Here is a 21,691-nt window from a genome sequence, read left to right as displayed (position 1 = left end):
AATCTGCGTATCATGGCAAAATTCACCCTCCTTCATCCAATGGTTTGTGCAAGCGAATCTATTTGACCTCCCCTCACAAGTCACCCACCAACACCTATTGCACTCATAGTTAAGCCTTTAATACAGCTAAGAATGCGTGCACACATTCATGGTGAATTAGATATTGTGGTGACGACTGTTCACCTCCTCCTCTAGAGAGTGTGTGAGTGGCTGACGTGCCCTGAGTGTGTGCACTGACGGGAGACATGTAGGTCACCGTAGTACACGTGACGCAGGTGGCTTCTCCCCCCTGCCTGTCTAAAGCCAGGACCTCCACCCATGGAGTCAGGGGTTAGGCCTCCAGTGGCCCTGGAGTGACTGTAAACACACACACACACACACACACACTCAAAATCACACACACGCTGACACACTCACACACACACTGACACACGTGGCAGTCCCATGCATTATAGATGCAGTCCCTCCACAGATGTCATTTAAGTGCAGTCTAACCCTGGAGTGTGTGTGTGTGTGTGTGTGTGTGTGTGTGTGTGTGTGTGTGTGTGTGTGTGTGTGTGTGTGTGTGTGTGTGTGTGTGACACGTGTGTGTGTGTGACACGTGTGCATGTGTATCCAGTCACACACACACACACACACACACCCCCACACACACACACACACACACACACACACACACACACAAACCATACACTAACCGCTCAGCCGTTTTCCCATGGTTTATTGATGGTGCGTTTTTTCTGACCATGTTCCCCTGTGGAAAGACTTCGATTGCAGTCTGCCTTATCAGTAATGCTGTGTGTCTGTGTTAAAAAGCAGGTGCTTTCAAGCGGAGTGTAAAGAGTGCCAACTAATACGCCCAACTAATGATAAACCTAACAAAAAATAAAATTAAAAATTAACTCTAACGAGCTGTCCTTATTCCATGTAAACAAGACGTTTATCAAAACGAATCATCTTCTTGAAATTAATAAACTCTAACGAGCTGCCCTTATTCCATGTAAACAAGCCACGCCCAATGTGCACAGATGTGTAGCTGTTTATCAAAACGGATCATCTTCTTGGAGTTGGTGGTGGCATCCAAACGGAAGGTGACATTGAACCAAAGACAGAAGGAGAATGGAGACGCGCTGTTGCACAAGCTGAGCATGTAGCAAAACACTGTGGCTGAGAGCACAGGATGTACTAAACTTCAGTGAACCGCGAAAGACGTGCTGGAAGCGCTGCTCATTAGCCACAGGTAGCTGACGACATCTGGGTTCCCTGGATACATCTTTTCTCCTAGCCATGGAACTTGCCCAGCCCGACTTAAGTCAGATTCAACATCAGGACCCGTTCCCCTGCCTGTGTGCATTCGTAGCACACACAACACATTAGCCATTCAGCAGAACTAGGACAAAAAGGAAAAAAGAAAGGCTGCTGCTAGTTGTCAATATTTAGTGCAGAGGAGGACTTAATCTCCTTGTTTCTGCAGTAGCTCAAAGAGAAAGTGAGAGAGAGAGAGGGAGTAAGAGGGAGGGAAAGAGAGAGAGAGAGGGAGCGAGGAAGCGAGGAAGCGAACGTGCAAGCCGAGTTGCCTCCCACTCGCTGGCACTGCAGATGTAATCACTCTTGTAAGTGATTGGCTTCATGCGCAGATTAGGCCGGTGGTCGCTTGGCCGGCGCGGCGTTTGATTGCTCTCCCCTCCCGACCTGGTCAATACGGTGGCGTGTTCGCTCCTCGGCCCCCGCGCCCCCGCGCCCCCGCGCCCCGCTCACCTGTGGCATCAAAGCTGCTTAGCCACGCGCCCACTGGGCCAGGGGGAGGATACGCAGGGATTTACTGCGGGAGGGCGGGCCGCCACGAGGGGAGGGAGGGCGGGCATCGAACCGAGGCGCATCACAATATACACTGGAGTCTCTTACTCACATACACGGACTACAACCCTCTCTCCCTCTCTCTCTCTTTCTCTTTCTCCCTCTTTCTCTCTTGCTCTCTCTCTCTTTCTCTTTCTCTCTTGCTCTCTCTCTGTCTCTCTCTCTCTCTCTGTCATGAGGGAGTGAGGGCGGGCATCGAACCGAGGCGCATCACAATATACACTGGAGTCTCTTACTCACATACACAAACTACAACCCTCTCTCCCTCTCCCTCTCTCTCTCTTTCTCTCTCTTTCTCTCTTGCTCTCTCTCTGTCTCTCTCCCTACCTCCCTCTCTGTCTCTCTCAGCTAGCCTGCTTCATCTTTCTTTCTCCCCCTCTTTCTCTAACACACTCTCCCTGTACTACTCTCTCTCTCTTTCTCTGTCTCTTCTCTTCCCCAGTCTCTATCTCTTCGTCTGGCTACTGTTGTGTGTGTCACCCATTTGGCATATGCCAGTGTGGGTGTTCTGTAGCCAGTAGCCGTTTATCTGCTAATAAGTGCCACAGCTGGACACAGGGCTTGGTTTCCCTAACTGTGTATTCTCTGTGTGTGTTTCTTTTGTGTGTGTGTGTGTGTATGTGTGTGTGTGTCTCTGTGTGCAGCTCTCCTATATAAGTGTGAGGCTCAGAGGGACAGCTGTGGTCTGTGTCTGAAGGCGGACAGCCGCTTTGACTGTGGCTGGTGTCTGGGCGACAAGCGATGCCTCCTGAAGCAGCACTGCAACAACCCCGAGCACAACTGGATGCACCAGCTGCGCCGCAATGTCCGCTGCAGCCACCCCCGCATCAGCAAGGTGAGATGCTCGCGCCGCGGTCATGCGCTCACAACTACCCTGCATACACACATACTGTACACATGCACCCACACACATGCGTACACCCCTACGCAGAAAAAGGCACGCAGTCATGCTCACATATGCATAGAAATATACCTTAATTCCTCCCCACCCCCTTCACGTATAAACTGTTGTGTATACACACACACACATACACACACACACACACACACACACACACACACACACACACACATACACACACACACACACACACACACACACAGCTGGTAGATGCTGTTAATATTACTAAAGCATAGCTCCTCTCAGACTCCACTTGCCTTAATAAACAGGCCCATATGCCAACATACAATACACACACACACACACACACACACACACACACACATTATTTTGATCCACCTTTGTTACGGCACATAAGCATATGCACACGTCCCACACACACTGTCACAGGCCCTCACACATGCTCCTCTAATCCCACATTGACCCCTGTAATGTACCTGCTGGTTACTCTACCCTCCGCCACCCCCACAGATCCATCCACAGACGGGCCCCAAAGAGGGCGGCACTCGGGTCACCATCGAGGGGGAGAACCTCGGTCTGCAGGTGCGGGAGATTGTCGCCGTGCGCGTGGCGGGGGTCCGCTGTGAGCCCGTCCCCTCCGAGTACATCAGCGCAGAGAGGTCAGCACATCACTGAGTGGTTCCCTTATTTACACACACACACACACACACACACACACACACACACACACACAGAGGGAACTCACACTGAATTACTGCACTGCTCTCATGCAATCTTGACCTGGTAAAGGCATCAAAGACATCAAACATTTGCAGCATGAAGATGTCTTCTTCACCATTAAACTGCCCTCAGTGGCTGAATCGCAATAATACAACATGGCTTCACTTTAAAGCCGTCTATGATTTGCTTGCCATAAGAGAGATCTCTCTTAGCACACCAGCACATTTAAGTGGTTTAAACAGGATAATGGGCTCCGGACCTTAGATGTGTCTGACTCATCATCCTTTAGTATTTCAGCCATTTTCACAGGCCCACTAAGTTTCCTGTTGAACCCATCTTGACCTCATGATTCATGTTAAGTCTTATAATTGAGTCCTATCTTAAGTGTCACCTCACCATAAACTCCTGGTAGAAGTGTGCTTGATCCATTTTGGACTCATGACATGCTGTTAAGACTCGGAGCTCAGATATATGGGAAACTCATGTCATTTTGAATGCACGTTAGATTCATCTTAGATCCCAAATGAAATCATTTAGCAACATTGTAGGACACATAGTGTTATATACAGTATAAGGCCCCAAGATATAGTATCTTATTATACGGCTCTTCAGAATGTTCCAAAAAGTACCGTTGATTTGAATGGGCCATCCCTACGTCATACCCATACATTAATTCCTGCTAACAGACCTCTGCGAAAGATAATCACCGCTGTCATTGGCAACGGGTTTTGTACTTCTAATTCACATCTTTCATATCATTCCGCCAGAAGTCCAGTCATTTTAACGCAACAGTAGAGAGTAATTTGAAGTCAGCAAGTAATGGGTTGCTATGCAACACCTGAAACTTCAAAGTTCTATTTGCTTGAAGAACTATTTATTTCTAAACGGGACACATGAAACGGCACCTAAATCATTAAAAAGAGATATGTTGGAGGAATGTCTTCTATCGTTTTTGGCAAGTACCCGTATAATAAGTGGGATAATGTATTGTCCGTCGGTCATTCTACAAAAATAATTCCCTTCGGTACAAAACAACACCCTCCGCTGCGCTCAGATATATGGGAAACTCATGTCATTTTGAATGCACGTTAGATTCATCTTAGATCCCAAATGAAATCATTTAGCAACATTGTAGGACACATAGTGTTATATACAGTATAAGGCCCCAAGATATAGTATCATATATTTCCTCTATATCTCCTTATGTCTTCCTGTGCTTGTTAACAGCCCTGTTAGTCCCATTTAATATGTCTTCATTAGCAGACTGTATTTTTAAGCAGATCCTCTGAAAGAGAATCAGTGCTAAATGCTGTGGAGAGCTCCGTCAGCCATTTCAAGTGTTTGTTCGTGCCATCTAATGAATGGGTTTGATGAGAAGCAGACAGGAGAAAGAGGCTCCTGAAAGGACAGAGTATATGGAAGGACCCTTCTGCCTTCCTGTCTTATTGCTCTGCACAGCGAATGAAATGGCCTTATGAACAGTGTGTGTGTGTTTGTTCTTGCATGCTTGTGGGTGTGTCAATGCATCTGGTGCGTGTGTGCCTGTGTGTGTGTGTGTGTGTGTGTGTGTGTGTTTTCTTAGGATTGTGTGTGACATGGAGGAGTCGCTGCTGCCCAGTCCCCCTGGTGGTCCAGTGGAGTTGTGTATTGGCGACTGCAGCGCAGAGTACCGCACCCAGTCCTCCCAGACCTACTCCTTTGTGGTAAGCTAAACATCCCCCACACACACACACACACACACACAGTCCAACACACACACACACACACACACACACACACACACCCCACCAGTCCTAATCCCATCCCACACACACCAGCTGCACACTGTCTCAGCTGGCCTGTCCGGAAGGTTGAGAAATCTAATGTGGTTTTAGAGGGAAAAAAAGCCCCCCACACACACACACACACACACGCGCACACACACAACACCCCCAGCACCCCACTCTATGTCAGATATCCCTCAATTTACAGACACACAGACACTGGTGTGTTGAAAAATGTGCAAAGACGCTTCTAATGTGTAGGTAGAACTACTTGTATGCAAATGCATGGGTTTGAAATGTTGAAAGCTTGGCAGTGTGGGATTGTTAGACACACCACACCGGCATCCAGAATCCCACTGCAATACTCTATTTTAATAGTTTTACTGTAAGTAGTATTTATATATGAGGCAGGCGGATAGATAGACGAAACTTAGCTCCTCTCACACACACGCTTGCCTTCATAAACAGTCACATAAGCCCACATATAATACATACATGCATGCATACATACACACACACACACACACACACAACACACACGCACGCACACACATACACACCAACAGATGCAACCTAAATAGTTCCAATGGGTGTGTTCGGTACTGGATATATGTCTGTGGTTTTCTTTTAGGAAAGCAAGCAGCCTGGGTAGATAGAGAAACCCTAAATGAGGACTTTATAGATGTTTCAAATGCCTGTGTTTTTAAAAAATATTTGATATTTTGTCTTGGTGAGGTTTGGAAAGCTTGGTGGTGGCCAGGCAACTTCCTTTTAAATGGTTCAGTTCTTTATGTGTTTATTCACGTGGTTAAGATTTCTGTGCAAGGGTGTTGATACTTATGTGAGATTTGGTGAGGTGTGCTGGCACTTACGTACTCAACACCTGCACATGCCAAACTGCCTTTTTTTGTTATGTGTGATAAGATGGTGCAGATATTTGTTAAATTTAGATTTGTGAGCTTACTTGGTGAGCCAGACAGGTGGACAGTAATGGAGCGGACACACTGGAATGCTGTGTTTATGTGTGTAAGATAACGGAGACACGTTGCCTGGGCGGGGTTCAGGGCTGTAAGCTTGGAGAAGGGCGGCAGACACACGTCTCTGTCGGCTGGAGAGTCTGTGGAGCGTATGTTTTGATTATTATGTTCTTAAGACATGTTTTCTTGTTCCCTGTAGCTGCTTTACCCAGTCTTAGTATGGATGTGGTTGGTTTTGATTTATGGCTACAGCATGGGTGGAATGTTGAATGCAGACTGTTGAATGTTGAGGCGGTTACGGACACGGGCCCAGATCTGGCCCAGGGCTGTGAGTCGGGCTGCTGTGGGGGGGGGGGGGGGGGGGTTGGGGGGGGGTCCCTGGCTGCCTATCAGGTTCAGTCCTTTGGGGAGCAACCTGAAGCTGAGACGCAATGAGACGAGAGGGGAGGGGAGGGGAGGGGAGGAGGGTGGATTCGAGGAGAGGCGGCCCAGTGTGGCGCAATTACAGCGCCCTCCCCACAGAGCACCGAACACGACCCGGCAGGGACACCGCATCAGTCCATTATCCCAGAGCCCGGGAACACAGCATGGGCACGCGCACACACACACACACACACACACACACACAAAAGAAGCACACACACACAAAGGAGCACACACACACAAAAGAAGCACACACACACACGCACACACACAAAGAAACACACACACACACACACACAAAGAAGCACACACATATAAACGCTTACGCATACACACATCCTCAGAAAAAGATATAAACACCTGCTCACAGAGGAAACTACACACTCACAGACAAGCACACACAGTCACACACACGCTGAGGAACACACACACGCACACATATATTCACAATCCCACAGGTTCAGACACGCCCAGACATACTTACATTCTCAGACACACACACACATAAACACACACACACACACATAAACACACACGAATGGACACACACAAATAGATGGCCCTGACTGTATCCCCTGAACGCATAATCAATAGCAGCCAGGCAGTCTGGTCCAAGGAGAAGCACTAGCGGCCGGCTGCAAATGAATACATGCGCTCAGGGCAATTAGGAAGGTACACAGCTAATTAAAGAGAAAGGACAGTCCTGCCACTCTGACAAGCACCACATTAAATTAAACAAGAGCAGCCAAAAAAAAAAGAAAAACACTTCCAACACTAATAGCACAAATATTTCTGTCCAGTCCACCATGGGAGGTGCAGCACAACAATTATTATCATGACACTGGTGAATAGTGTATGTGTACACGGTGGGGTGGGGAGTGTGTGTGTGTGTGTGTTAGGGTGTGCTGGGGTTCATGTAAAGCACTTAATTGCCCTTGTCAACGTGTGGCAGCCTTGGCTGGGCGTGTGTGTGTGTGTGTGTGTGTGTGTGTGTGTGTGTGTGTGTGTCTGTGTCTGTGTGTGTGTGTGTCTGTGTGTGTGTGTGTGTGTGTGTGTGTGTGTGTGTCTGTTAGGAGGGGCTAATGGAGAATTGTCTGCTCATTGTCCCCAGTTCCCCAGCTTCAACAGGGTGCTGCCAGAGAAGGGCCCCAGCTCCGGGGGAACCCGTCTCACCATCTCAGGGAGGAATCTGGACGCCGGGAGCACGGTGACCGTCATGCTGGCCAACGAGGAGTGTCAGTTCGTCAAGTGAGTGCAGCAACAACAACAGCGTTGCATTGTGTTTGTGCTTCCATGTCACGTTACTGTGATTTGATGATAATGTATGCACAGGAAAATGGACATAAATTATATTTATGTGGCACCTCAACACGCTGTTCCATGAAATTGCCATGTTGTTGACATGTATGCTGTCATATATCAGCTCAGCGTATAGGATAGCACGAGACATAAAGAGGGGCCGAGATGTGTGGAAACAGGCTGAAGCAAGGGGTTATTGGCTGGAAAATGGAAACACAAAGCCAGAGGAGTGGAGAAATTGCATAAGTGATAAAATGCATGCCAGGATGAGCTTTACATTTTTCCCTGAGAAATCGGGTGTGTTGTACTTGTTTTAAGGGTAATCTGTCAATGTGATCGATTAGACTCGGCCACTTCACGTGTGTTCACTGGCCTGATTTGTGACAGGCGGACCATGCGTGAGATCGTGTGCAAAACACCGCCATCATTGAATCCTGGAGGACACGCATCAATCAAGCTGTTCATTGACAAGGCGGAGATCACCAGCCCTGACGTCCGCTACTCTTACTCTGAGGACCCCACCATCGCCACCATTGAGCCCAACTGGAGTATCGTCAAGTGAGTATTCGAACCATAACAGTACATCATACTCACTAGTCAGGTATGCGTTAAGTAGTGGTCAGCAGAAGTCAGGTATGGTATTCATCCAGTGTGCCAAGAAAGAACACATTTTCAGCATTAGTCTAGTTTGCAGTGGATTGACACCAGCCTATCGAGTGCCTTCTTCCAGTTGGGCAAAGAAGTGCATTCAAGATCATATCACCTCCCTATAGCTGATACAGCTTGGCTCCCTCTCTGTGAATGAGACATTTTACCCCTACAGCTACCGACAGACTGGTTGGCACATTATACACACACGTTGGTGTGTGAGTGTATGTCAGAGTGGAGGAATGAGAGACATTACTGGTAAAGTGTTTTGAGTCCCAGGAGTTTGGCAACCCCCCTAAACAAATGTGATCCAGTTATCTTTTATATCTTCGTCAGTCACCTGTGTGTCTGGTCGTGTCAGCGAAGCTTGAGCTTTATGTAGGGAAGATGTGGTTTTTCTGCTAAGGATTACAGCACGCACTGTGGTGCTCTGCGCTCATGCTGGCTGTGTGTTTGTGTGCATGCTTCAGTGGGAGCACCTCACTCACCGTCACCGGGACCAACCTGCACACCATCCAGGAGCCCAAAGTCAGAGCCAGATACGGAGGAGTGGAGACCACCAATGTAAGCACGCTCGCCTCTGACACACACACACGCACGCACTCACACACAACACGCACGCACACACACACACACACACACACACACACACGCACGTACGCACGCACTCACACACAACACGCACGCACGCACACACACACACAAACACACACACACGCATGTACTCACACACAACACGCACGCACACACACACACGCACGTACGCACGCACTCACACACAACACGCACGCACGCACACACACACACACACACACACACACACACACAAACACTCACACTCACACTCACTCACTCACTCACTCACACTCAGACACACACACACACAAACACTCACACTCACACACACACACACACACACGCACACACTCGCACACTCACACACACACAAACACTCACACTCACTCACTCACTCACTCACACACTCACACACACACACACACACACACACACACACACACACACACACTCACACACACACACACACAAACACTCACACTCACACTCACTTACTCACTCACTCACACACACAAAAACACACACACTTCCAGGGACCGGCACAAATACATTATTTAGTATATCAGATACAAAATACTCAAGTTGTAAAGGTAAATACAGCAGCCATGACATGATATAGGTATATTTGGTCATTTGATATTTGACAGCACGAACACGGACGTTACCAAATCAATGTTGAAAAGCACTGTATCATGAAGTGGGGTATTCAAGACAGCTACATGACCGTAGCCATGTCAAGAAGCCAAAAACGTACATACATTTTTTTGTCATCAATCAGAGAGAGCAACAAAAACCTTCAATCCCCACACCCTTTTACAGACAGACACTTCTACGTCTGTTTTGTTGAGCAGCTCTTGTCTCCTGGACTATAATTTGGCCTTTATACTGAATCAGAGAAGAAGATAATTGAGACATCAATCTTTCACTTGCCATTGTCTTAAAGAGGATCTATTATGCGTTCCCCCTATGCTTCCCCCTTTCCTTTAGTGGGTTATATGTTTTTGCATGAAAATGGTCTGCAGATTTACAAAACCCACGTACCAGAGCGAGTAACTCCACAAAAACTACTTTTCTCAGCTGCCTGAAAAAGCCCTGTTGGAATTCCAGCCCTTAGTTACAAGATGATGTCATCTCGTAATACAATTCTTAATGCTCGACTAGCCGACCAATGAGAGCCCATTGGGCTCATAGGAAAAGGGGGGCTTAAGGACACAGGAGCTCTAACAGAGTGTTTCAGACAGAGGGAGAATATTAAAAAAAATAGTTTTAGGAACATTGAAGCATGTAAATCTGTTCTAGTAGACCCCAAAATTCAAATCATGACAGTTGAAAATGAGCGTAGGGTTGACCTCTGAACATGCATGGGTCCCAAAGATACGTGCAGATGCATACATGTGACATCATCATGTTTACCGTGTTGGGGCAAGCATTTTCTGTGTTATTAATATTGAACACTATACTATTTTTCTACAAATTAATTATTTTAACCATTGAGGCCAATCAAATACAAATTACAAAATACTATTTTGTATTTCAAATACATATTTGAAATGTATGCATCAGAAATACTGCCCATCCCTGCAGTCTCCTCAGGGGAGTCCACGCACCGCCTGCTAACTCAAACGCTACGTGCTCCTCTCAGGCAAGGCCTGACTTCTCACGCTCACGTTGCGTCTGCCTCTACACACGCTCACTGCTACCCACCCCTACCTGCTCATGCTCCCACACGTCCTACTACACTGTAGCTGCGCTCTGTTCAACTTCACGGGGAAATCCCCTGTGGATCATGTCATGTTGATCTTAAAGGTATCTGGCATTTATCTGCTACAGCGAGGGTGTTGTTAGCATACCGTGAAATGAAAGATGGTGGGTCGAGCGAGACACGAGTCATGAGTTTGACTGTTGAATCACATCAGCGGGGTGGTGTGGTTATGAAAGAGGGTCTGTTTCAGGCTCTGCATCATAACAGTGGGATGAGGTGCTCCTGCAGTGGGGTGCCATCAGTGTGACCTGTGTGTGTGTGTGTGTGTGTCTGTGTGTGTGTGTGTGTGTGTGTCTGTGTGTGGGTCTGTGTGTGTGTGTGTGTGTGTGTGTGTGTCTGTGTGTGTGTCTGTGTGTGTGTCTGTGTGGGTCTGTGTGTGGGTCTGTGTGTGTGTTGTGTGTGTGTGTGTGTGTGTGTGTGTGTGTGTGTGTGTGTGTGTGTGTGTGTGTGTGTGTGTGTGTGTGTGTGTGTGTGTGTGTGTGTGTGTGTGTGTCTGTGTGGGTCTGTGTGGGTCTGTGTGTGTGTGTGTGTGTGTGTGTGTGTGTGTGTGTGTGTGTGTTCTCTCCAGGTCTGCATGGTGGTGAACGACTCTGTGATGACCTGCCTGGCTCCCGGCATCATCTACAGCAAGCGTCAGACCCCAGAGATCGGCGTGCACCCGGACGAGTTCGGGTTCATCCTGGACCACGTCTCCGCCCTCCTCATCCTCAACGGCACGCCCTTCACATACTACCCCAACCCCTCGTTCGAGACGCTCGGGACTTCTGGGATACTGGAGGTTAAGCCAGGCTCCCCTATTATCCTAAAGGTGAGTTTCCTCCACAGTGTTATTTGACACAGCTACCACGAGCTCTCAACATTATTTCTTAGGGGAGGTACTCAACTGTGAACCTCTTGTTATGAAGGCATTAATTGATTTGACAAAGGTATTGTCAAGATACACAAAGCTTTGACCGTGTAAGGGCAGGGATAAAACATACTCCCCGGATCATTTTTTTTCAATATCTAAGCTTTCAGTCATGTTATTTCTGAGGTATACTAATGCTGGTATTAAGATCTTGAGATATTGTTGTAACTGGGCTGTGGTCATATGAGTTACGCATTTATCTGCTTCAGCATAGCCAAATCCAGTTGAATAATAAGCCTAATCTAAATGGTGTTCTTTTTGGAAACAGGGAAAGAACCTGATCCCTCCAGCCCCTGGAAACGCCCGTCTGAATTACAGCGTGATGATTGGAGAAACCCCGTGTCTGTTAACAGTCTCAGAGTCGCAGCTGCTCTGTGATTCGCCAGACCTGACCGGAGAGCAGCGAGTTACGGTAAGCGTATCACCGGCTGGAATGCTTTGGCACCGTCCGTTTAGCGAAAATATCAGAAACAGCTGACTAATAACGCTAGCATAATAACTCACCGTGTTGCATGTATTTCAGCATATTTTCCAAGAATAATTAATTCTCCTTGATTTAAAAGGGCTGGGGAAAAAAAGAGGCAAATCTGTCCAAAAAATCGGAAACAAAAAATGTGGCTGAATGTTTGGTCAGCACAAGCCAAGGCACTATATATTTGACTTAATCAATTCCATAACAGGCGGTGGCACATGGCCATATTTTACTTTAATGCTAATCCCCCAAACATAAAGGTCAAGCAGGAGAGAGCTTCATCATACATTAAGTACTTCTTATGATTACACTGGTGCGCTGATACAAGCAATTCTCTGTGTAATCTAACTATCTGTTGACTGTGCAGCTCAAACAATTATTATGAAGGCCCTGCATACTTGCCTCCCATCCCTCTCTCTCTCCCCCTTCAAAGCGCACGGAAAGCGTGCATGGCTTGTGACAAGAGACAGACAAAAGAACACAGTTTCTCCTCCAAGGCTTGTCATGTCATGTCATCATTTTTTTTTATTTTTTATTTTTTTGCAACATCCACCGTTCAGCCTTCCAGCGTCTATTTAGACACAAGAGATAACCGTATCAAGCGTTTTGGACGCGGGGGCTGAGAAATGACTGATTTGTTCTATGTCCAGGATGAGCAGGGCCGTGTGCACGAAGAGGTTTCACAATACCAGAGGTGCCGCCGCGATAATTATCAGAGCAAATCACTCATTAAAAAACAATCAATTTCCATTAGAGGAAGCGCCCCGGACCGCGGCGTCTTTTGATGTCCGAGGCCCAGCCCCGACGCTCCGCTGCTGGCAGGGCGGCGTGTGTGGACTCGCCCCACGCATCCATCAGACTGTTGACTCTGCGCGCCATTCAAACTCGATTTACTGGGATCAATAAGACCTAGAAGGAGGGGGGAGACAGGAGGGGGGTTTAGGGTGTGTGTGTGTGTGTGTGTGTGTGTGTGTGTGTGTGTGTGTGTGTGTGTGTGTGTGTGTGTGTGCATGGGTGTGTGTGCATGGGTGTGTGTGCATGGGTGTGTATACAGCAGGGGGTGGGAGACGTGTGTGAATCAAAGCACAGATTAGAGAGGAGTGAGTGAGTGGTCAGAGAGCAGTCGAGGTGTGGGTTTCTCTCTCTCTCTCTCTCTCTCTCTCTCTCTTTTTTACATCCCTACCTCTCTCTCCATCCTTCTGTATCCCTTTTCATCTCTCCCTCTCTCTCTCTCTGTCCATCCTTCCCTCCCTCTCTCTCTCTCCATCCCTCTGCATCCCTCTCTCGTGGGGCGGCGCTAATGACCTGACACTTATCGACAACTCGCTGGGATCCCTTTTGTTCCTCTCAATCCCCGAGCCTCAATAATTCATGCAGGCATGCAGGAGTGAAGCGCCGCTGCAAAGGTGAAACTCGTTAGGGATGCCGGTGGGACGCTGTGGTTAATTGGTCTGAAAATAGGTGATGAGTGTGGAGAACAAAGGGGGGGGTGGGATATGAGGCGGGGTTCGGGGGGGGTGGGGGGTGTTATCTGTTCATTCAGTGGGTGTCATCATGTGTAGCGGCTAGCCAGTTCTGCTAATGCATTCGCCTTAAGTGTAGTTTAATATGGCTCCAATAAGGCCTCAAATGAGGTTGGATGCCTGAGAGAGAGCTATGAGGCTGGGGAACATGTGTGCTGGTTCACTCCCGGGAGAGAGAGAAGTTCCAGAGTTCGGTTTTTGTGTCGTGCTATTGTTGTTGTTGATGTTGTTTTTCTTCTAACAACGGAACATGTGTAGAGACTTGATCAATATGCAGTTTCGCTCACACACATAATAAACACACACACACACACGTGTGTATGTATGTGTGTGTGTATCTGTGGGATGGTGTTCATATGTGTATGTGTTCTATATGTTTATGTATTTGTGTGTGTTTGTTGGTTTGTTTATGTTTGTGTAAGTGTGTGTGTGCTTTCCGCTATGCTAACTTGCCAACAATGCGATTCCTGTGGCAGATCCTGGTGGGTGGCATGGAGTACTCCCCCGGCACGCTCCACATCTACTCCGACAGCACGCTCACGCTGCCCGCCATCATCGGCATCGGGGCGGGCGGAGGCGTCCTCCTGGTGGCCATCATCGCCGTGCTCATCGCCTACAAGCGCAAGACCCGCGACGCCGACCGCACGCTCAAGCGCCTGCAGATGCAGATGGACAACCTGGAGTCCCGCGTGGCCCTGGAGTGCAAGGAAGGTGAGTGCCGATGGGATGCATGCCGTTTGGGTCCGCCGCAAGGCTCGACCACCCCCCCCCCCCGTGACCCCTGGTGAGAGATCCAAGTCAGGCACTCCAACCAAAGGAGGCCACCTGTTGCCCCTAGCTGCCCACTGATTGAGTATTTTATTCATGTTTAAGTAGGAGGTTCACGCCAGACCACTGCGACTAGCTTAGCTCTGTTACGTGGAGAAAGACGGCTCCCTCTTCGCTGTAATGCTGTGCATACGGTTCCATCAGATGTGGAGAGATTTAAGGCTGAGAAACAGAACGTCCTTCCCTCAGTATTTGTGTGTGTCAACCATCTGGCTTTTTCTAATTGGCACAATTCCTGATCTGGAAGGCAGAACTTCTGAGTGAAATCAGATGGTGCCTCGCTCGCACGGACCAGAAAACAGGGTAGTGGGTTGTTGTTTTTTTTTTGTTTGTTTTTTTACTTCTCTTTGAACTCAAACGATTCCAGTGCTTCTGGACGTGCGAGTGTTTCTGTCATTCGTAACCAGCCCACTATAATTCTGACACTGTATGCCTTTGTACTGGGACACTCTCACGGCAGGGCAGTGGGTCGTTTAACACCGTTACGATCTGCACATGATGCAGAGGGCTTCAGCTGAACTACAAAAGACTTGGCCCCATTCCTACTACTCAGGCTAAACTCTTGCATCATATCGTATGCTTATTGCTTACTTCACACTGCTACTCTAACATAATACAGAGTGCACATTTTGTTTATAAGGATTATGGCAATAAGGACTGGTGTAATTTAATTGGTGAATCCTCTGTCATGGTTGAAAGCACTGGTAGTTTTTGGGTAGTATGCTGTGTGTACGGCTGTATGACCCCTTTCTTTTACCCTGCTGTGCCTCACACTGTTCACAGTGTGTGTGTGTGTGTGTGTGTGTGTGTGTGTGTGCGTGTGTGCGTGTCTGTAGGCCTGCTATAATACGACTGTATGAAATTCAGCCACTCCCACAACCTGCACTAATCATCAATGCCTTTACTCATTATTCTCTGCTACTTTGGAATGTTTTTGTCTGAGTGTGAGTGTGTCTATGTGTGCGAGTCTGTGTGTGTGTGTGATGTTGTGTGTGAATCTGTGTGATGTTGTGTCTTTGCCACAGCTGCCTCTGCCCATTATTCAGTGCTTCCCTTCTGTCTCTGTGTCTGTGTGTGTGTGTGTGTGTGTGTGTGTGTGTGTGTGTGTGTGTGTGTCTGTGTGTGTGTGTGTGTGTGTCTGTGTGTGTGTGTGTGTGTGTGTCTGTGTGTCTGTGTGTGTGTGTGTGTGTGTGTGTGTGTGTGTGTGTGTGTGTCTGTGTGTGTGTGTGTCCATTATTTCCTCCTCGCATTGTGTGTGTCTGTGTCCATTATTCAGCTCGCTCACCTCTCTGGCACCCATTCTGCTTCCAGCGTCTTATCTTCCTTCACCATCTTGTGCTTGTGTGTCGGTGTGTGCGTGTGCTTGCGTGCGTGTGTGTTTGTGTGTGTGTGTGTGTGTGTGTGTGTGTGTGTGTGTGTGTGTGTGTGTGTGTGTGTGTGTGTGTGTGTGAGAAAGTGAGAGAGAGAGCTTTAGCGTTCAGTATTCAGCAGATGTATCCCTGTGAGAAAGTGAGAGACGCAGCATTGAGCAGTGTGTGTGTGTGTGTGTGTGTGTGTGTGTTAATGTGTGTTAATGTGTGTGTGCACTACAGCTAGCCCTATGTGTGTTAAACGCCAGTGCCATTGAGCTTTTTAAAGGCTGCTGTGTGTGTGACTCAGGCCTGAGCTATGGTGTGTTCCCAGGCAGGCTTTGTAGCTTTGTAAAGAGCTGAATTGGGTCATCATGTCTTTAGGTGCTGCTGGTGTTCACATCCTTTGAAGCTGCCTCGCTTTTTTTTCCGCCCTGCGCGCCGCGCTCCTCTCACTGAAGCTGCATGCCTGGGTGTGGTAAATTTGCCTCTGCACAGTTGATCTGCAGCAGGCATTTGCATATGCAAAAGGTTGGAGGTGGTTAAGGGGATGGATGCATTTTTTCTGCCCAGTTGCAATGAGAGGCAAATGGTAGTTTGTGTTGAGTCTGAGTGATCTCTCTTACCATATTGACAGATCTCTCCTGTTTTAGGGACACGATGTTTACAGTCAAGTCAACTCTTTCACCTTAGTTTGACCTTCAGGGCTCTGCGCACTCAGACACAGCCCATGCATATTCATGAGCAAGCCACCACTGGATGACTCAGCTTATCACAGCAGCACACACACTCACTCCCCCCCCCCCCCCCCCCCCCCGCCTCTCCCCCCACAGCATTCGCCGAGCTGCAGACGGACATCCAGGAGCTGACCAATGACATGGACGGCGTCAAGATCCCCTTCCTGGAGTACCGCACCTACACCATGCGGGTCATGTTCCCGGGCATTGAGGAGCACCCCGTTCTGAAGGAGCTGGATGTGAGTTCACGGTCTTGTCAAGAAGGCCCCCACCCCCGTCTCTTTTCAAACCTTTCACACACACACACACACACCCTAGGTGCTGCCCTGTGACTTTGATGTGAGGTGATGAGTGTGTGGAGCTCTAAACTCTGTGGGACTGCTTTTGGATTTTTCCCCCTCCTCCCTTTCTCTCTCACTGTCTCACTCACACCCTCTCTCCTCCTGCCAAAAAAAGCTGAGTTGAGAAGGGGTGATGGGGGGGGGAGAGAGAGAGAGAGAGAGAGAGAGAGAGAGAGAGAGAGAGAGAGAGAGAGAGAGAGAGAGAGAGAGAGAGAGAGAGAGAGAGTCACAGATCTGCTTAAAAAGCTCCCCAAAAGCTCAGTAGCACCAGAGCCTGCAGCCCAGCCTGTGTAGACGGCTTCAGAGCGAGCCTCTCCCCCTCTCTTCTCCTCTCTTCTCTTTTATGGGCTGGGTTGGCGTTTTAATTCAAAAACTTAAGGCGCAGTGGAATCGGTGTCCCCTGCAAGGCACTCACCGACCGCTTGTCTGGACTCCACCACGCCAACAGAAACAGACAAAAAAAGAGAGAAGAAGCCTTTTCAAATATGGTCCACAGGAAGCCGAAATGGCAGTCATGTTGCTATCAGGAATAGAGGAGCAGACTGTTCGGACTCCATCCAAGTCCCTTCCGCCCCTGCTGTCTGTGACCTCTTGTTTGTTTATACGTTCATTATTTTTCTTCCTCTCTTTTTCTCTTCCCTCCTCCTGTCTCACTTCCTTTCCAGTTGCGGAGTCTTTCTGCAACATTAATGTAATGGAGAATACAGTGTCAATATTGTCTGACACGGTAGTGATTAGGGTCCTCCCTTTAGACAGGCGTCATGGTGAGGTCCCCCTCTTGGTGAACAGCCTCATTGTTCAGTATCCCGAGCTAGAGAGCTGAATAAAAACCTAATTGTAATTTCATTAATACAGACCCCACCTTAAACAAAATAGTTGAGTACATTTTTTTTTAATAGAGGGAACAAAGGATCCAGGGGGTAAAAGTCCAAAGGCTCGTCAGAGTTAAAGAACTCAGTGATGTTTGCCTTGAAGCTCTGGGTAGATGTTGATATATTTTTGAATGCTAGATTTCTAAAGTAGAAAACAGGAAAACAATGTTGTTAATATAATGGAAGTACCTCTTCAAAAGACCCAAAGCCTAGTTCACACATACATACTTCTATCCATTCTACCGTGTCTATGGGCCATGGTGGGGATCACCTCATTATTAATGACCACTTGAAACAACTGATGTGTTGGAAAATATGCAATCATTTAAAACAAACATATATCTTCCTTTTTCTCCTCCTCTTCCTCCTCGTCCTCCACCTTCACCTCCTCCAGTCTCCAGCCAATGTGGAGAAGGCCCTGCGTCTGTTCAGCCAGCTGCTGCACAACAAGATGTTCCTGCTGACGTTCATCCACACGCTGGAGGGCCAGCGCTCCTTCTCCATGCGCGACCGTGGCAACGTGGCCTCCCTCCTGATGGCGGCGCTGCAGGGACGCATGGAGTACGCAACCATGGTGCTGAAGCAGCTGCTCGCCGACCTCATCGAGAAGAACCTGGAGAACCGCAACCACCCCAAACTGCTGCTTCGGAGGTCAGAGGGCAGAGGGGGGAGGTCACAGTGATGGAGTGGGGAGGGGGAGGGGGGCAAGTGGGGAGGGGGGAGGGGGGCAAGTGGGTGTGTGGAGGGGGGAGGGGGGCCGAGGGGGGAGGTCACAGTGATGGGGTGGGGAGGGGGGGAGGGGGGGGCAGGTGGGTGTGGGGAGGCACCTGTGGTAGCTTTTATCATCTGGCTGTGTGTATGTTTGTGTTTTTAAGTATGTGTTATTATGTGTGTGTGTGTGTGTGTGTGTGTGTGTGTGTGTGTTTGTGTTTGGACTGTCAGCTGTGCTAAAGACTCCCCCAACCTTTGCAAGGCAGGGGGTCTGACAGACTTAAAACGCTCAAAATTGTAGCATATGCTGTGTGTTTTACTGTGTCAAACGTGTGTGTCTGTGTGTGTGTTTGCGTGTTAGTGTGTGTATGCGCGGTAAGGCAGACAAAGGAGAACAGCCTGAAGGAAAGGGTAAGATTGCATACACTATGTAAATGAAGAGAGTGAGATATGAGCTGACAGCGTGTGTGTGTCTTTTGGGTCCTTCTGCAGAACGGAGTCCGTGGCTGAAAAGATGCTCACCAACTGGTTCACCTTCCTCCTGCACCGTTTCCTCAAGGTGAGCCTTAATGATCGCTCGCTGTGCTCTCTCTCTCTCTCTCTCTCTCTCTCTCTCTCTCTCTCTCTCTCTCTCTCGCTACTTTTCAATTAAAGGTTAAACTCATCATTTTTTAGCTCTGGCTTTTCCCTCATTCATTTTCCCCGCCCGCCCGTCCTTCTCACAGGATGGCTTTATTTTGTATTAAATACCAGCGGCGGCTTCTTCAGAGCTCATTTTGAGAATAGCCCTGCTAACTAGCACAATATGTAATTTTCGTGGAGGGCATTTAGGAATCGGAGCTGCAGGTTTTTCTCTGCGTTTTATTATTTATTTATCGTGAAACAATGATTCACAGCCCTGGAGCTCTGAAGCTCACTCAGCCCACGCAGTGTCACAGAAAAAAAAAAAAAAGACTTTTTTTTTTTTTTAATCCAGCACTGAAAATGAGCCCTCAGGGGCCGCCATTGCACTTCCCCCTTCTTTCCAGGAGCCATAACCTGCCAGGTGCTCATAACCTCCCCCCTCCCCCTCCCTCCTCTGCCAAAAATGGTTGTGCTGTGCCGTCCCGGCTCGTAAGCTCCTGTCTTACACCTGCGGCAGAACCCTGGCACTCGTTTGCCATTAAGGACAGGAACATCAGGCCTATTGTGCTCCGGAGTCGGAATGGCCCATCGGAATGTAGCCCTGGCCGTGGGCCAAGGGTATTTAAGTTACATCAGTGCAGATGTTAAAGTGGTTTTGGCCACCTCCCCAGCACCCCCAAGTAATCACTCTGAAATGCTTTCTGCAAGCTTACTTAAAGCTCCATCGCCTCAGCCCGCTAGCCTTCCTTCCCAGACTCAGCCTTCTGCTGCTCGACAGGGTGCCTTCTTAGTTATTTATACAAGAATATTATGAATACATTTACTACTATTGCCACATAAGAAACATTTACTTTTATGAAAAAAAAAAATCATCATTAAAAAAATGGTGATCATTAGCTATTCGAACGATTAGAAAATACTGATCCTTTGCTGTTTTCGAGAATTCACCGGCGAGTATTAATGTCAGTCAATAATTGTTAGTTACTGTCAGTTTCCCCTCCACCGCCCCTGGTCTTATGTGCCAGTGGTGTGTGCAGTAGATCCGTGTCAGCTGGGCAGTGTAATGTGGAGCGTGTAATGGTCTCCTCTTGTGGAGGGGGTGTAGGGTTTCGCTGTGGGGCTGCGCCGTGGCGAGAAGCCCGCTGGGTCTAATGCACTGTGTGGCTGAGGCCTCTCTCTCTCGCTCTCTCTTAGGCCTGGAGTGTGTGTGTGTGTGTGTTTGTGGGGAGGGGAGAAGCGATGTTCTGCCGTAATTAATAATGTCAAGTTGATCGTGCCTAAGAACTAAATAATAGTGTTCCCGTAGTGTCCCTGTTTAGTCATCAGAAGCTTTTAAGTGGGTAATTGGTGACTTCTCCGCTCCTCACCAGCGCTGCTTGAAAGGAAACGTGATTGCCCATCCAGGCTCTCATCACTCCCTCTCGCGCTCTCTCCACGCCCTTCTCACCCTCTCTCATCACTCCCTCCCTCCCCCCCCGCTCTCCTCTCTCATTCTCTCCCTCCCTCCACGCCTTCTCTCATTCTCTTATTACTCAGTCTTTACCTCTCCCCTCTCTTCCTCACTCTCCCTTTCTCCCTCACTCTCTCTCTCTCTCTCGCTCTCTCTCTCTCTCTCTCCCACTCTCTCTCTCTCCCTCTCCCACTCTCTCCCTCTCTCTCTCTCTCTCACTCTCCCTCCCTCACTCTCACTAGTGCTTCTTTGTCTTTCGGTCATTTCCAAGCACTGAGTTCTGGTGAGAAACCGCACATGTGTTTTTTGAGTGCCTGGTGTTAAAGGAGCTTGGCTATGCTGTGGTCAGAGTGGGCCGGGCTGTGTTGTGAATGAGCCGTGAGGATTTGTGACCTTTTTTCTGCTCTCTTGTGTGTCTTTTGTTTTTTTTTTCTCTCTTTCTTTTTTCCCGCCAAAGTCCTTTTCTTTCAGTTTGCCTTCATTGTTCAGTGGTGGTACATAAAGGGTTGCTGAATAGGTGACTGATCAAATCTCTCACATCTCTCCACTATCTTTCTTTTCTGCCCCACCCTATCTCTTACCCCTGGCCCATTCTTACCCCGCCCCCCCCCCCCCCCTCTTTTCTCCCCACCTTTCTTCCTCTCACAATCTTTTTATCCTTTCTCCCCCATCTTCCTCTCTCATCCTGTCTCTTGACCCCCATCTCTCCACTCTAACTTTCAATCTTCCCACTCTCTACCACTCATTCTTTCTCGCCCTCTATTTTCTCTCTTTTTCAACCTTCACCTTTGCTCTTTCTCTCCTCTGTCTCTCTCTCTTGTCCTGCCCTCTCTCTCTTCTCTCTCCTCTCTCTCTCTCTCCTCTCTCTCTCTCTCCTCTGTTTCTCTCTCTCCTTCTACCTTTTCCTGCCCCCTCCCCCCTCTCTCTCCTCTCTCTCTCTCTCCTCTGTTTCTCTCTCTCCTTCTACCTTTTCCTGCCCCCTCCCCCCTC

At 48.4% G+C, this 21,691-nt stretch overlaps 1 protein-coding gene across 1 annotated transcript in view; it reads left to right on the top strand.

The window, feature by feature from the left end:
* The window catches only part of plxna3 (plexin A3), a gene marked incomplete at both ends in the record, with an annotated part of 116,405 nt that overhangs the window by 83,133 nt on the left and 11,581 nt on the right, over positions 1 to 21,691 (top strand). Inside the window, 12 exons of the mRNA XM_080853367.1 lie at positions 2,502 to 2,692; positions 3,230 to 3,378; positions 5,022 to 5,142; positions 7,714 to 7,850; positions 8,289 to 8,459; positions 9,020 to 9,113; positions 11,456 to 11,695; positions 12,063 to 12,206; positions 14,266 to 14,500; positions 16,800 to 16,942; positions 18,311 to 18,567; positions 19,120 to 19,186. Of these exons, the coding sequence (XP_080709493.1) occupies positions 2,502 to 2,692; positions 3,230 to 3,378; positions 5,022 to 5,142; positions 7,714 to 7,850; positions 8,289 to 8,459; positions 9,020 to 9,113; positions 11,456 to 11,695; positions 12,063 to 12,206; positions 14,266 to 14,500; positions 16,800 to 16,942; positions 18,311 to 18,567; positions 19,120 to 19,186 (1,949 nt within the window). The remainder of the gene's footprint in view (positions 1 to 2,501; positions 2,693 to 3,229; positions 3,379 to 5,021; positions 5,143 to 7,713; positions 7,851 to 8,288; positions 8,460 to 9,019; positions 9,114 to 11,455; positions 11,696 to 12,062; positions 12,207 to 14,265; positions 14,501 to 16,799; positions 16,943 to 18,310; positions 18,568 to 19,119; positions 19,187 to 21,691) is intronic.

This window comes from Sprattus sprattus, assembly GCF_963457725.1.
Source record: "Sprattus sprattus genome assembly, chromosome: 16".
Taxonomy (NCBI): Eukaryota; Metazoa; Chordata; class Actinopteri; order Clupeiformes; family Clupeidae; genus Sprattus; species Sprattus sprattus.
This window is presented reverse-complemented; position numbering and strand designations above follow the sequence as displayed.